Source organism: Giraffa tippelskirchi, chromosome 6 (assembly GCF_054371585.1).
Source record: "Giraffa tippelskirchi isolate mGirTip1 chromosome 6, T2T-mGirTip1v1.2.pri, whole genome shotgun sequence".
Lineage (NCBI taxonomy): Eukaryota > Metazoa > Chordata > Mammalia > Artiodactyla > Giraffidae > Giraffa > Giraffa tippelskirchi.
The window spans coordinates 85007071-85023517 of NC_137280.1; the positions used below are offsets into that span (position 1 = coordinate 85007071).

At 47.6% G+C, this 16447-nt stretch overlaps 1 protein-coding gene across 1 annotated transcript in view; it reads right to left on the minus strand.

Moving 5' to 3' along the window:
• Positions 1-13576, minus strand: part of NWD1 (NACHT and WD repeat domain containing 1) — a 72091-nt gene extending 58515 nt beyond the window's left edge. The window contains 5 exon segments of the mRNA XM_081503000.1: positions 54-351; positions 6823-6939; positions 9273-9310; positions 9313-9358; positions 13370-13576. Of these exon segments, the coding sequence (XP_081359126.1) occupies positions 54-351; positions 6823-6939; positions 9273-9310; positions 9313-9358; positions 13370-13576 (706 nt within the window).
• Positions 13577-16447: the final 2871 nt, after the last annotated feature.

Consider the following 16447-nt stretch of genomic DNA (forward strand, 5'->3'; position numbering starts at 1 on the left):
TTGAACACCTGGGCATTTCCCGGGGACCCCGAGGGGAGTCTTGGCAGCCTCACCTGAGCGGTAGTAGCGGTGCCACTGCTCCTGGCTGATGAGCCCCAGCCTGTGGGCCTCCTGGGCTCCGGAGCGCAGTGCAGAGATCAGGGTGGCCTCCTCAGGCCCAGAGGCCTCCCCAGTGCCCAGGGCCTGCAGCAGGTAGGTGGGGGGCACTGCGTTCTCGTCCCTCCAGAAGCGTCGTGCCACCAGCTCCAGGTCGCGGGGCCTGGCAGTCAGCTGAGCCTTCAGAGCCTCCCACTCCTTTTCCTCGATCAGCGTGGGGATGGGGCAGGGGCCGTACTGGTCACCCACAAGGGCCTGGAGGAGAGAGAGGTAGAGAGGGGTGGTATTGGGTTCAAGTCTTGGCTTAGGCACTTAGCTCAGTGACCCTGGGTGAGGCATGTCAAGCCCTTAAAATGAGCCTGCTGGTTGTTGCACAGAGATAATTAGATTAATGTAAGCAGATCGGTTAGGGGTCCCCAGAGAAAGAGAACCAGTAACGGCTTTCTTGACATAAGAGAAACCATTTTGGCCTAAGCCATTTTGTGATTGAAGCCTGGCCTCAATGCTTGCCCTTGAACACATCTAAGTAATTAATTATCTTAAGGGAAGTGAGGAATGCAGGAATGCATTCCTTAAGGGATGCAGGAATAAAGGAAAAGCAGTCAAGAAACAATTCAATAGTCCAGTTGTTAGAGGGAACCACAGACTAAAGCCACCCACCCTAGCCAGGCCCAATAGTGACCACCTGCATGAGTTATCTTAAACAGGGGGTCCTGGTAAGGGAGGCAGAATCCCTGGAGGAGGGAAATGTCAAAAGGTGGTTTAGCAGTAAAGAATCTGCCTACAATACAAGAGATGCAGTTCCATCCCTGGTTGCAGAAGATCCCCTGGAGGAGGGTATGGCAACCCACTCTAGTATTCTTGCCTGGAGAATCCCATGGACACAAAAGCCTGGAGGACTACAGTCCATCTGGTCGCAAAAACATCAGACATGACTTAGCAACTAAACAACACAGAAAGAGACTCTAGTTCATATATCCTACCATCCTCCCAGGATCCTTCTCGCTGGGATCCACCTTGGCTGATGTGATGTGTGCACCATCAGGAAGGACCCGGAGTCAGAGTAATTGGCCAGAGACAACCCAGCAACCAAGCCAATTACCATAATACCGGGGACTGGGAGCCACGTGGCAGAGCAGTTCTCCTGGATTCCCTTATACTACTGCTCTCTGCCCGGGCATACTTTCCCAATAAAGTCTCTCACTTTGTCAGCATATATGTCTCCTCGGACAATTTATTTCTGAGTGTTGGACAGGAGCCTGCCAATACAGAGAGTATTCCCCTTCTTGCAACACAATGATAAAACAGACTCCTAGTTCCTCTTCAAAGGATATACGTACAATATATCTTTGAGTTCTGCAGGAATTAAGACTCCCAGCCAGGTGGAATATAGGATGATGGTGTAGACTCTCCTGATTTCAATCAACCAAAGCTTGGACACTATGGACCTTTGTCCCAATTCTAGGCTAAATTCACCTCCGCTCAAATCACTTCATGAATATGCATGCCCCCTTGGCTTAAAATTTTCTCAATTTTGCTGTTCAGGGAGACACTCCTTTGGAAAAAGTCTCTGGTGTTTTCTGACTTGTTGCAAGTAATAAGTCCTTCCAGGCTTCCCTGGTGGCTCAGTGGTGAAGAATCTGCCTGGCAATGCAGGAGACATGGGTTCGATCCCTGGTTTGGGAAGATTCCACATGCCTCCAGGCAACTAAGCCTGCATATCACAACTCCTGAGCCCACGTGTTGCAACTACTGAAACCCTCGTGCCCTAGAGACCCTGCTCTGCGATAAGAGAAGCCACTGGGATGAGAAGCTGATGAGTAGCTTCTCAGCGAGTAGCCCCTGCTCGCTGCAACTAGAGAAAGCCCGCGTGCAGCAACAAAGACCCAGAGCAACCAAAACTAAACTAATTAAAAATTTTAAAAAAAAGAACCAATCTGGAAAGGGAGATGGTGAGAAGCCAATGCAGAATATCTTCCCCAAATATATATATTGAGCCAAACCCACTACAGCTGCTCAGCAGACAGCAGTGACCAAGACAGTGTTGAGCCCTGCCTTCCTGGACCTTGGAGTCTTAACAGGAGAAACAGGCTTCAGTCTGAGAATTGCACCAATGTCAGTATTTCAGCTGTCATCGTCCTAAGGGGAAAAGGCAAATTAGGTCACAGGAGGGCTGTGGAGTCAGAGAAATTCCCCTGAGAGAGTGAGGATCAAGCTACAGAATAAGACACGAGAAGGAATGCCCCTGGCAGAGGGCCTACAGGGGAACAGTATATCCAAAGGCCCTGGGATATACTGTGCAGGAAAGACAGGGTCTACAGGACCAACAAGGAAGGGGCAGTAAAGGGAGATAAGGCCATCCCCTGGGACGATTTTGCAGGGTCTTACTGCAAGAATATAGGAGGCCCTCTTTCCTCAGCATGCTTGAAGAGAGTGCAAACTGGAATTCAAGAGAATTAGGCTGGAGAAGGCCTAGGACAGTGGACCCAAAGTCTTGAGCTTCTTCATTATGTGAAATGGAAGCAATCAACCCTCCCTTTTCATTGAGGCATACCAGAATATTCCAGGGGGTGTGCACCTGGGAAACCTGGGTCACTTGAATCTGTGATGATGGTGTAATGGAGCAGGACCCTAGGGGACAGACCTCTCCCCCATATCCTCACCTTTAGCTCCTCCCTGAAATACATAGAAAACAGTATCTGATGCACATTTCCTGAGTTGTCTTGAAAAAAAAGAAAGTGTTAGTCGCTCAGTTGTGTCCAACTCTTTGCAACCCTATGGACTGTAGCCCACCAGGCTCCTCTGTCCATGGGATTCTCCAGGCAAGGATACTGGAGTGGATTGCCATTCCCTTCTCCAGGGGATCTTCCCAACTCAGGGACTAAACCCAAGTCTCCCGCATTGCAGGTGGATTCTTTACTGTGTAAGCCACCAGGGAAGCCCAATGCGAAAACCTTCACCAAATGGAAGAAATTCACTTCTTGATGATCATGAACACATAGCCCCCAGACCTATGACACCTAAGGACTGGTAACGTTAACCCCTGTGATACCACCCTGTTACTTCACCGTAAACCAATCAGAGAATTATGCGAGTTGATGCCATACCCTGCAACTCTACTCCCTCACCTGGCCTTTAAAAGTGCTTTCCTGAAAGTCATCTGGGAGTTCAGGGGTTTTGAGCACTAGCTGCCCTGGACTCCTTGCTTGGCTCCTGCAGTCAATGCTGTGCTTTCCTTCATGACAACTCGATGTTAGTAGATTGGTTTTATTCTGCATGGGCACGTGGATCCAAGTTTGCTTTGGTAACAACAAGGTGTTGAAGAGCATTCCACTCTCCAACTGCCTTTCTTGAAGAAAGAGTCTTGGACAAGCAAGAGGAGTTGGAAAAGATGTAGCCAGCCAACCACAAACCAGAGCTCTCAGGGAGGAGACGGAAGATACAAGATGCTCCTGTCTGTGGGGCCAGAGCAACGGGAATGGGAGGAGCTTGAAGGAAGCTCAAGTTGCCACCACCAGGAGCAGCTCTCTGGAGATGCCAGAGCTGCAGGTGGCCCAAGAGACTCAGAGCTTCTAGAAGGAGGTGCCATGGGGAGCCGTCCCCTGCTGCACTGCCTAATGACTTATTTACCAGAGAGATGTCTCTCCGAGAGCCTCCACTGCACCTCTGAGTTTTGTGGAAAGGCCCCTAAACCAGAGCCACTGAAGGAGAATGAAGCTGTGACTCTCAAGAGTTAGAGGGGAGATACCTATTTCAGGAGGAACACAGGAAGTGGCTAAAGGTCAGCTTGCGGCCCAAGGAACCCTTCTGGAAGGATTTGCAAGGTCCCTGGGCCTTTCAGGCCTGGGGGAAGCTCCGAGATCACCCTCCCTCCTGTCCACCATCCCCCATGCCACCTGGAAGCTGCATTGCGCTTTTGGCTGCCTGCAATTTCGGTTGCAAAAAAGAAGTCCTCATGGAGTTCCTTTTCTCCCCATCTCCCTTTTTTCTTTTCTTTTTTTCTTTGAAACTCAACAAAATGATCAATCATCAGTCTCAATCATCAGCAAAAGCAGAAAACTGGGGAAAAATTCGCAAAGGAGATACATAAGTCAGAGGATTTTGTTGTTGTTGTTCAGTCACTCAGTTGTGCCTGATTCTTTGTGACCCCGTGGACTGTAGCCCTCCAAGCTTCTCTGTCTATGGGATTTCCCAGACAAGAATACTGGAGTGGGTTGTCATTTCCTTCTCCAGGGGATCTTCCAAACTTATGGATCAAACCCACATCTCTTGCATTGGCAGGCAATTCTTTACCGCTGAGTCACAAGGGAAGCAACTCAGAGGGTAGAGCCTTTGAAATATTAGACGTATCTTAAAGCAATAATGATTAAAATAGGGAGATATACTCAATAATTTACACCAACTTTTTAAGGGAAAAGAATCTGAAAAAGTATACACATATATATTCATTTGTACTCAGTTGCTTCAGTCATGTCTGACTCGTTGCAATCCTTTGAAGTGCACTTGCCAAGCTCCTCTGTCCATGGGATTTTTCAGGCAAGAATACTGGAATGAGTTGCCATTTCCTCGAGGCTCCAGGGAATCTTCCCCACACAGGGATCAAACCCGGGTCACCTGTGTCTCCTGCACTGCAGATGAATTCTTTACCTGCTGAGCCACTATGGATGTATGTAACTGAATCACTTAGTTATACACTTGAAACCAACACAACTTGTAAATCAACTAAAAAGTAAAAATAACAAAGAATTCAATAAAAAATAAAGAAATGAAATCAAGTGATTCAAACTTCCAGTTATAAGATAAATAACTCCTAGGGATGTAATGTACAACATGGCGACTGCAGTTAACACTGCTGCAGGGTATATTTGAAAGTTGCTAAGAAAGTAAACCCTAGACATTCTCGTCACTAGGGAAACCATTTCCCTTTTTCATATCTATATGAGCAGCTGGGTATCAACTAATATTTAATAATCATTTCACAATATGTGTAAATCAAGTCATTATGCTGTATACTCTAAACCCATACAGTGCTGGATGTCAGTTACAGCTCAACAGAACAGGAAAGAAAGAAAAATTGATGTCAACCTACAAAGAAAAGTATAGGAGGAAAGAATGAAAACACAGTGGTAACTGTGGTAACAGTGGTAACTGTATTCAAAACTTAATACATAGTAAAGCTTTTCACATCTGCTGCCCAGATCTTAGTTTTTTTTTTAAGGAGACGTAATCTCTAAAGCAGCACTAGAACTTTCAGCAACGCTGTAAGTGTTCATACCCATGCTGTCCAACACAGTGGCCACTTGACACATGTGGCCACTGAGCCACTGGAATGCAGCTGGTGCAACCGAGGAACTGAAATTTTAATTCTACCTGATTTTAATTCATTTAAATCACCACATGTGGTTCGTGGCTACTACACTGGGCAGTGGGCTTCCCAGGTGGCACTAGTGGTAAAGAATCTGCCTGCCAATGCAGGAAACGTAAAAGACACAGGTTCGATCCCTAGGTCGGGAAGATCCCCTGGAGGCGGGTGGGCACAGCAACCCACTCCAGTATTCTTGCCTGGAGAGTCCCATGGACAGAGGGGCCTGCTGGGCTACAATCCATAGGGTTGCGTGACTGAAGTGACTTAGCACGCGTGCACGCACACTGGGCAGTGCAATTTTAAGGCCAAATGGGCTTCATGTATTTGCCTTTATTTCCCTAGAAAACAGCTTTTATAATGGGGACCATCTTCTTTTACTTGCTGTATTCTTATCTCCAAGAGAAGTTTTTTGGGGAGCTGCTCAAAGCTTGTTTTTGACTAAGATGTATTGGGCAAAGATACTCTCTTGACTTTTTCTCTCTTTACTTTCTAGGACAGGTTTAGGCAAACTTTCCATCAAGGGCCAAATAACCAATATTTTCAGTGTTGATGGACAGATGGTCTCTGTGGCAACTACTCAGCTCTGCCATTGAAGCTGGAAGCAGCCTAGGGTGGTATGTAAATGAATGAGTGTGGCTGTGTGCCAGTAAAGGTTTGTTTACAAAAACAAGTAGAAGGCCAGATTTGCCCCATGGGCTGTGGTTTGCTGACCCCCGCTTTAGGATTTATGAGCCAAAATTCTCTAGTTCTTGGTATATTTGAAACTTGGTGATGTAATACTTCAAAATTTGGAAGTATCATTTGCTGATTATAACTTAAACCATTAATTGTGAGCTGGAGATTGTTCTGGTATCAGAGAGAGTTTAGTTGAGGAGTAGAGAAGACCCTGGTTGGTCTTGCCTAGGGTCAGAAGTTAGCTCCTGAGGCAGGTTCAAAACAGGGCCACAGAGATTGCTCCCAATAACACAGGGCACATGGGAGAAAAAATTTTTTCATACCCTGTAGATTTTCACCTTCTCTATGGTTTTCTAGGATCTCAAAGTTCCCCAAACAAAGCTGATGATGTGGGAACGCTCAGAGCAAATTCTAAGATTCCTTTGGGCTACAGCACTCTGCTCTCCCACTCACCTGCTGCTTCCACTTGACTGCTACTGTCTGGATTCTGGCTAGCTCTCCAGAAAAATAGGTGCTGTGATCTATTAGCAATGTCTGCCATGGGCAGGCTATGAAGATTGAGCGTAATAGAAGAAATGCCACCCACTTCCCTCCACTGATGGGTTTGGGTTTGGTCTAGAAATGGGGCCATATCCTGGTGCTAGAATGAGAAGTAAGAGTTAATCTGTCCCTCCCAAGAGACTCACAACAAAAGCTGGCCCTATGGATGTTTCCCGACAGCGGTCAAGCTCCTCCAAGCACAGTTCCGTGGTCATGTGGTCAGAGGCCTCAGTGTTCTGAATACCCCACCTCAGGTCAACCACCTGGAAATTACAAGCATGGGTTTGTCAGGAAGGCGGCAGGATGGGTGATGTTTTTCTATTCCTTTTGATAAAGGCATAAAGTTTCTTTCAGTCATTTTTTATTTTTGGCTGCCCTATGCAGCATGCCAGATCTTGATTCCTGGACCAGATATCCAACCCTGGCCCCCTGACTTGGGAGCTCGGAGTCTTAGCCACTGGAGCACCAGAGAAGTCCCTCTTTCAGTAATTTGACAACCTTTCCTCAAAGAGGGATGTCTGGATTAAAAGAACTTGAATGACACCCATAATCCCGGTGTAATCATGAGAAAAATATCAGACAGACCCAAATTGGAGGTATGCCACAGGACTCCCAGGCAATCTTCCCCATAACTGTGCTGCTCATGAGTACGAAGGAGAAGACCAAGGAGCTGTCCCAGCCACAGGAGACTGGGGAGCTGGGACAGCTAAATGTAACAGAGTTCTCCAGCCAGAAAGGAGACACAAATGGTGATAGTCAAAAAGTCTGGCGGTTGCTTAAAGGCAATGTACCAATGTCCATTTCTTAGTCACAACAAACATGCTCCAATAATAGAAGATGTTCACAACAGGGAAAAAAGTGGGTGGAGGGGCATATGGAGACTCTATCCTATAGGCAATTTTCCTTCAAATCTAAATTCCAAACTCAAACATTTACTTAAAAATATTTTAAAACATTTTTAAAGAACTTGGGCATTTTCAAACTGTTCCTTTTTAAACAAGGACATGTCCACACTTGTTCGCAGAGTTTCCTTTGCAAAGCAGGGTTTTCGCTTGGCCAGAATCAGACGTGGCAAAGTCTCCTGGGCAACTGCACGCTTGCATTCCTTTTTGGCCTACTGGCAGGAGGTGGGGTGGAGTAGAATGGTTTAATTCAAGCAGTGAAGCTGACGGGGCAGAAAGCTGGGATGAGGAGAGGGTAGGTGGGATGCAGAACAGGCCATGTCCCTCAGTTCTTTTGTCCAGAGAGGACATAAAATTCCTGATAAACTATAGCATGGGATAAAAGGACTACAGTGCTGGATGTGGCTGGAGGAGGAAAGGGAAAAGGAAAAAGGATCAGCCACTGGGCCCACACAAGAAACTTCATCTCTCCAGGCCACTGTCTCCCAGCCTGCGTCTTGAGGGTGTTTATTGCGTTAGTCACACATTAAAGGGATGCACACGGGGCGTTTCATCAGTGCTCAGCACCTATGTCTTCCTTTATAGTGCCTCTGCTGTTGAATCATGTCTCATGATCAGTGGAGGGCAGAAGCAAATTCCCACCACAGCGTTGCCTCTTTCTTAGTAATGTAGAGGGACTTTCTTGGTGGACCAGTGGCTAGACTCTCTGGATGACTGTTGTAAATGGCAAGAAGATAGCATCAACTGAGGTTGAGACTCCAAAGATGGTTTATCAGTTTCCGCTTAGAAACATGCAGGCATCTACATCCCCACCCTGGGATTGGTGCACTCTGCACCATGGTGCAGCCCATGGTGACTGCCCAGCTGGTGCACGTCTTACATGCACACCCACCCAAATATCCCACAGCCTTCTTAGACACCTCCTAAAGCTGTTCCGGTGTAGGGAGGGCTAGAGAACAGGACAAAACAACAATGAAAGTGACATGCAAGGCTTCCCTGGTGGCTCAGTGGTAAAGAATCAGCCTGCCAATGCAGGAGATGCAGGTTTGACCCCTGATCCAGGCAGATCCCACATGCCACAGAGCAACTCACCCCTTGCATCAGAACTACTGAGCCAGTGCTCTAGAGCCTGGGAACCACAGCTACTGAGTCCACGTGTCATAGAGCCCGTGCTCCACAGCAAGAGAAGCCATCGCAACGAGAAGCCTGCATCATCCATCACATCCACTGCCCCACCATCATTTTTTAAAGTATTTATTCTTATTTATTTACTTATTTGGCTGTGCTAGGTCTAGGTGTGGCATGTGAGCTCTTAGTTGCAGCATGTGGGGTCTAATTCCCTGACCAGGGATTGAACCTGGGTCCCCTGCATTGGGAGCAACAAAGAGTAGCCCCTGATCTCTGCAACCAGAGAAAGCCCACGTACAGCAATGAAGACCCAGCACAGCCAAAAAGAAGAAGAAAGTAAATCTTATTAAAAAAAAATTGACATGCCCAAGGAGCAGAGTTGCAAGGCATCTTTTCTAGTACTTTGCCACATCTCCTGGGTTGACCGCAGTGCCCATGGCCATGACCTCTCTACCTGCCTTTTTTAGAAGACTTTCATCTGTAGTACTGGTGTGGAGCCCCTCTGAGCAAGGAGTTCATATGACTGCCCAGGTTGCTGAGACAGTGAGGGGCGGGTGGGCAGTTACCTCGAACATCAGGCCGTGCTTCTGGCAGAAGGTCTGCACTTCAGGGTAGGCAGTGCTCTGTAGGGCTTCCCTCTCTGCGTCCATATCTGCAAGGAACATCATGGAGGCTAGGAACTGGAAAAACTCAGAATTCGTCCCTGCCTCACATCTCTGCTTTTAGCCCCATGTACTCTTACAAAGGAAAGCTATGACAAACCTAGTGTGTGTGCTCAGTCACTTTAGTTGTGTCTGACTCTGTGTGACCCTATGCACTGTAGCCTAGCTTGCCAGGCTCCTCTGTCCATGGCGATTCTCCAGGCAAGAATACTTGAGTGGGTTGCCATTCCCTTCTTCAGGGGATCTTCCCAACCCAGGGATGGAACCTGAGTCTCTTACATATCCTGCATTGGCAGGTGGGTTCTTTGCCACTGGCGCCAACAAACCTAGACAGTGTATTAAAAAGCAAAGACACCACTTTGCCAACAAAGGTCCGTATAGTCGAGGCTATGTTCTGTCCAGTAATCATGTACAGATGTGAGAGTTGGACCATAAAGAAGGCCGAGCACCGAAAAATTGATGCTTTTCAATTGTGCTGGAGAAGACTTTTGAGAGTCCCTTGGAGTACAAGGAAATCAAACCAGTCAGTCCTAAAGGGAATCAACACTGACTACTCATTGGAAGGACTGATGCTGAAGCTCCAATACTTTGGCCTCCTGAGGTGAAGAACTGACTCATTGGAAAAGACCCTGATGCTGGGAAAGATCAAGAAGGACAAAAGGGCGACAGAGGATGAGATGGTTGGATGGATCCATCACTGACTCAATGGACATGAACTTGGGCAAACTCCAGGAGATGGTGAGGGACAGGGAGGCCTGGCATGCTGTAGTTTGTGGGGTTGTAAAGAGTCGGACACGACTTGGTGACTGAACAACAACAACTCTTATGAAGGCTAGGACCCTTCATGACGAAAGCTACGAAAAATAGGAGGCATGCCAGAAAGACCAACTATGCCTGGGACTTTCCTGGTGTTAGTGCTAAAAATCCCTCATCCCAGGAAACCCCTCAGACCCAGCTAACCAGTATGGTTGTTCACCTTTGGTTAGGGTTGCCAGATAAACTACAGGGCACCCAATTGATTTGCATTTCAGATAAGTAATGAGAAACCTGATAGTATAAGTACAGCCCACTCCCTGAATTCCAGAATTTGCATTTCTGATAAGCCCTGTTCAATCTGTAACACAAATCACTTGTTAGCATAAGTATGTCCCTCTCTGCACACTGGTGGTGGTGATTTACTCACTCAGTCTTTTCTGACTCTGTGTGACCCCATGGACTGCCAGGCTCTTCTGCCCATGGGATTTCCCAGGCAAGAATACTGGAGTGGGTCACTATTTCCTTCTCCAAGGGATTTTCCTGACCCAGGGATCGAATCCACATCTCCTACATCGCAGGCAGTCTTCGTTGCATGCAGATTCTTTACTGCTGAGCCACCAGAGAAGCCCCTCTGCACACTGTCTTATACTAAAAGATCACTGGTTGTTTATTTCAAATGTAAATTGAGCTGCGTGTCCTGGTTTTGCTGGTTATGGTGGTGGTTTTGTTTCTTATTTTTGATAAATCTGGCAGCCCTGCCTAGGGTAAACCTGGATTCTAAGATTATTTCCTACCACTTGCCTTCAATGTATGGCCTTGTGCCAAGCATCATGCTATCCTTGGTGTCCTCCTCTGTAAAAGGTGGGTGATGCCTCTACTCTGCAGGGCTACAAGCTCCCCAAAGTCAAAAACCTCTGCTCTGTCTAGGTCATTGCTAATTTCTCAGCACTCAACACAGGTACTCAATAAATGTTAATGGAACCAATGAGGCTGTACCTACTGTAATGTAAGCATTCAAGAATTATTTGTATTCTCCACATAACCAGGGGAAGGTCACTTTAGTGTCCACAAAAGAACTCCCAAAGCCACTAGTACAAAGAAGCTGCCTGGGTCCTAGCATAGGCACTGACCTGAATGCCAATCTTGGATCTGTTTCCTACTCCCTTCCTGTACCTGTCCTATAAATTCCACAGGTTATTTATATTTGTCCATAAAATATGCACTGTGAAGTTACTTTATGTCCAAACACTAAAAAGGATCCCTGGTGGTCCAGTGCTTAAGACTCCCAACTGCCACTGCAGGGGGTCACAGGTTCGATCCCTGGTCAGGGAACTAAGATCCTGTTTGCAGGCATGCTAAGCCGCTTCAGTCTTGTCCGACTCTTTGTGACCCCATGGACTGTAGCTAGCCAGGCTCCTTTGTCTGTGGGATTCTCCAGGCAAGAATACTAATGTGGGTTGCCATTTCCTCCTCCAAGGGATCTTCCCGACTCAGGGATCGAATCCGAATCTCTTATGTCTCCTGCAGTGGCAGGCAGATTCTTTACCACCAGCACCACCTGGGAAGCCCCAAGATCTCTCAAGACAAAAATGACAAAAAAAAAAAAAGGATCAAGGACACAATGGCAACCAATACATATGTAGACAATGCAGTATGCTGGAGCCAGCCCCTACTGTCCTAGGAGAGCTGATTGCTAAATCATCAGAAATTTTGTTAAAACAGCCATTGTGAAAAATTAGCTTCTCAGCTGGCTCAGTGGTAAAGAACACATGTGCTAATGCAGGAGACACAGGTTTAATCTCTGGGTCAGGAAGATCCCCTGGAGAAGGAAATGGCAACCCACTCCAGTATTCTTGTCTGGAAAATCCCATGGACAGAGGAGCCTGACCAGCTACCGTCCATGGGATCGCAAAAGAGTCAGACATGGCTTAACTAAATAACAACAACGTGAAAAATTAAACTATATGAACTTAGGATGAAACACATTATAGTAAAAGCGGAGATTGCAAATACTCAAACCTCATCACTTCTGAATTATTTTACTACCATTGACCATGGATTCTGCTCTTGAGTTTGTTTACAGCTGTTGATTTCGCATTAGGGAAATATTCGAGGATGGTGAGCTACCCAACATATCTGACTCCGTGTTTATGAGGTCGCCCAGGGCAGCTTGAAATTGACCATGGTGGGAGAATTTACACCACGGAAATTGGCAGACAGTATAAATCAGGAGGTTTTGTTTTAATTTTTGGAGAACAGGTTATTAAACACTTGCCAGCACACACTGTGAACTCTTTGCCTTCATGGAGCTTGTAGCCTGGTTGGAGGAGTCATGCATTAGAGAAACAGATCAGTTGAATAACTACAGCTTATGGGGCTTGGGGCTTCATAGGTTCCTGGACCTATTGGAGCCCATTGTGACTATAACACATAGGTGAGGTGCGAGTTACACCAGATAAAGTTGGGGAGTGAACCAGATCCTGTCATACAGAGCTCTGTAGCTGTGGGAAGACTCAGGCACTTTTTAAGCCTAGCTTAGAACATTTATCATTAATATTAGTTGCAATATCATTTGCCACTGACAACAACTCTCTCAAGTCAAGCTCTGAGGCTGGCTTATGGAGGAGGAAACAAAGGATCAGGGAGGCTCTCCCTCACCAGTTCCTATGTGTGGGGGTCACTGGCCGGGCTGTGTTCACATCCAGGTCTCCTAGAGGACGCTGTGAGCCATGCCCACTGGCCCTGGCACCCCCTGAGCTCCCAGTCCGGCCCTGTCCCTTACCTGAGACCGTAGAGCTGATGAAGATGGCCACACTCCTGGATGCAGGCGCTGGGAGGGGGCCTGCCTGACCCTGGAGAAGCCGCCGGCGGGTGCCTGGGCTGAGGGGGCTGCAGTTCATGCTGCCCACCCACCTGGACAATCTTTCCCCAGAAAAGGGCCGGGGCCTCAGATGCCTCACACCAGTGGCCAGATGGCCTTCCTAGGAGCCCAGCCAGGCAGGGCCATCTGCAGTGGGATGCCTGTATCACCCTCTTAGGTTTCGTGACTACCTGCGGCCTCTGTCACCTCTAGGGCTCCTGGGGAGGTGAACCAGTGGCTCTTCACAGCTCCACTTGGTCTACGAAAGCTAATGGGGGGAGATGTTGGACAGTGGCCTCCCAGCCGACATCCCCTGGATGTTGACTCCGCCAGGCACCCGAGCCTTTTCCCCCTCAACTAATAGCTCCTCGCCCCGGGAGCTTACCTGTAACCACAGTAACTGCGGTTTCCTGGCGCTCAGCTTTGGAGCCCAGGGACCGACCAGCCTCCTGAACAACTGGGTCCCCTGGGGCTCCATGAAAATTGAGCCCAGGCCCAGGTGTGCAGTGGGAGGCTGTGCGATACTGGGAGTGGTGCCAAGCCCTGGCAGGGCAGGCAAGAAGGACAAACTCTGTGGAACCACCCATTCCATCCTGCGCTCACTGTGCCCTCCAACGAAGTACGAAGTACGGGCCCAAGGTGTACTATTTAAGCCAGCAGTTCTCAACGGGGGGCCATTTTGCGCTCCTCCCCTGCCAGGGGACTCTTGCAATGTCTGGAGACATTTTTGGTTGTCACGACAGGGGGAGAAGAAGCTCTTGGCATCTAGAAGGTAGGCCCCAAGGATGCTGCCCAACACCCCACAAGGCACAGGACGGAACCACCACGAGAACTATCTGTCCCCAAATGTCAGCACTGCTGAGAAACTGGGACATCAACTTTAAATCAACTCGAGTTGAATCTCCTTGCCTGCAGGAGGTGTGGAACCTGAGGCCTGCTCTCCTTAAGAAGCAGGGAGATGAGCAAGTCTCTGGAGGGGAGGTTAAGGACCTACCCACCTGAAACTGACAGGGACTTCTCTCATGGTCTGGTGGTTAAGACTCCATGCTTCCACGGCAAGCAGTGCAAGTTCGATACCTGATTGAGTAACATCCCATATGCCGGCCAAGGTCAAAAAATAAAAAAGAAAGAAACTGAGATGGGCTGTTTGCAATAATCAAATACACCATCTGAAACAACATAGATGGAGCTTGAGGGCATTGCACTGAGTCAAACAAGTCAGAGAAAGATAACTGCTCCAAGACCTCACTTATATGTGAGATTCAAAAAAGCGCAACTCGGGGGCTTCCCTGGTGGTCCAGTGGTTAATAGTCCACCTTCCAAGGCAGGAGATGCAGGTTCGACTCCTGGTTAGGGAACTGAGAACCCACATGCTGCTGGGAAACTAAGCCCACGTGTCACAGCTACTGAACGTGCGTGCCCTGGAGCCTGTGCTGCCCAACAAGGGAAGCCCACATGTTGCAAAAAAGACCCAGTGCAAAAAACCAAACAAAAAAAGCCCAACTCAGAATGTTGTACAATGGTGGTTACAAACAAAAAATAGCCCAACTCAGAACAGAGAGTAGAATGGTGGTTGCCAGGGACTGTAAGGTGGGGAAATGGGGAGATGTTGGCCAAGGGGTACAAGCTTCCAGTTATGAGTCAGCCCAAGGATCTAATGTGCAACATGATGATTACAGTTAACAATACTGTGCAATGCTGTGTTATACACCTGAAAGTTCCTAAGAGGGTAAATGTCCTCACCACAAAAATGAAATGGTAATTATGTGACACATGTTAGCTAATGCTACCTTGCGAGGCCATCCTGTAATAAATAAGTGCATCATATGGACATGATACACCCTAAACTTATACAATGTTATATGTCGATTGTATTTCAATAAAGCCTGGGGAAAAAATTAAAAAAAAAAAAAATGAGCAGGAAAAGACTTTCTCAGGGTTTGACCTTACTGAAGATGCTTTAGTGATCTCAGTCCTGCCTCACCCACCTCTCAGTGTTGACAAACCGCGGATTGGAGGAATGGATACCTTGGTGTCCACAGGTTTGCTTGGAATGCTGACTCCTCCATTGCCTTCCTGGAGGACTTAAGCCAACAGCCTCTCTCCCGGGACATCAGCTGCCATCTTCTGTGAAATGATTGTGAGAACCACTCACGGGTGGGCTAGGGTGAGAAGAGGAGGCTCTCATCTCAGGAACAACACGTAAGGAAGAAAGCACAATGTGCCTGACAATCAAAATGAATACCCAAAGTTCCATGAGGAACAAAATGTGAACAAGGCATTTGGGAGAGAGGTATGTGAGTACCCACCTCAGCTCAGCTCATTGCTCTGCGATGACAAAGAAGGGTGGAAAGGAGAAGCAGGACAGAGGCTCAGGAGGGAGGGTTTATATGCATACATATGACTGATTCATTTCATCGTACAGCAGAAACTAACACAGCATTGTAAAGCAATGATACTCCAATCAAACAAATAAAGAAAAAGGGACTTCCTTGGTGGTCCAGTGGTTAAGCCTCCATGCTCCTAATGCAGAGGGCTCGGGGTCGATCCCTGTTTGGGGAACGAAGAGCCTACATCCCACATGTGCAGTCAAAAACAATAAAAATATGATATGCTTTTCCACTTGTTCATATATATTTTTTAAAAGGCCCCACTTTACATACAGGCACTCAAGAAATAGTTTTACCTAACAGCCTGAACTTTAGCTCATCTTTTTTTTCTCTGCCCTAACTCCCTTCCCTGCTTTGTCCCTCCGGAAAGGCTTTTCTGTTCAGGGGTCCCCAGGACCACTCTAGGTTTGGAGGATTCCCTAGGAGGACTCGAAGAATTCACGAATGCTGTTTCACTCACTGTGACAGTTTTTTACAGCAAAAAGTTAAAGTGTTAGTTGCTCAGTCGTGTCCAACTCTTTGCGACCCCATGGACTGTAACCCTGACAGGCTCCTCTGTCCATGGAATTCTCCAGGCAAGAATACTGGAGTGGGTTGCCATTTCCTTCTCCAGGGCATCTTTCTGACCCAAGGATTGAACCCACATCTACTGCATCTCCTGCATTGACAAAGAGATTCTTTACCACTGAGCCACCTGGGAAGCCGGTTTCAGTTCAGTAGTCACTTAGTCATGTCCAATTCTCTGCGACCCCATGGACTGCAGCACGCCACACTTCCCTGTCCATCACCAACTCCTGGAGCTTGCTCAAACTTAAGTCCCTTGAGTCAGTGCTGCCATCCAACCATCTCATCCTCTGTTGTCCCCTTCTCCTCCGGCCTAATGCTGGCCAATTTATCTCAGTCTTAGGGCCTTTGCATATGCCATACTTGAACTCCCATGCTGCACCTTTTCAAGTTATTCACATTCCAGCTCAAACACCATTTCCTGAGAGGCTCTCTCTGACCATTCCATTACTCCTTGACCTCTCAAATTACTCCCCGCACCATCACCCTATTCTCTGCACAGTACTCAC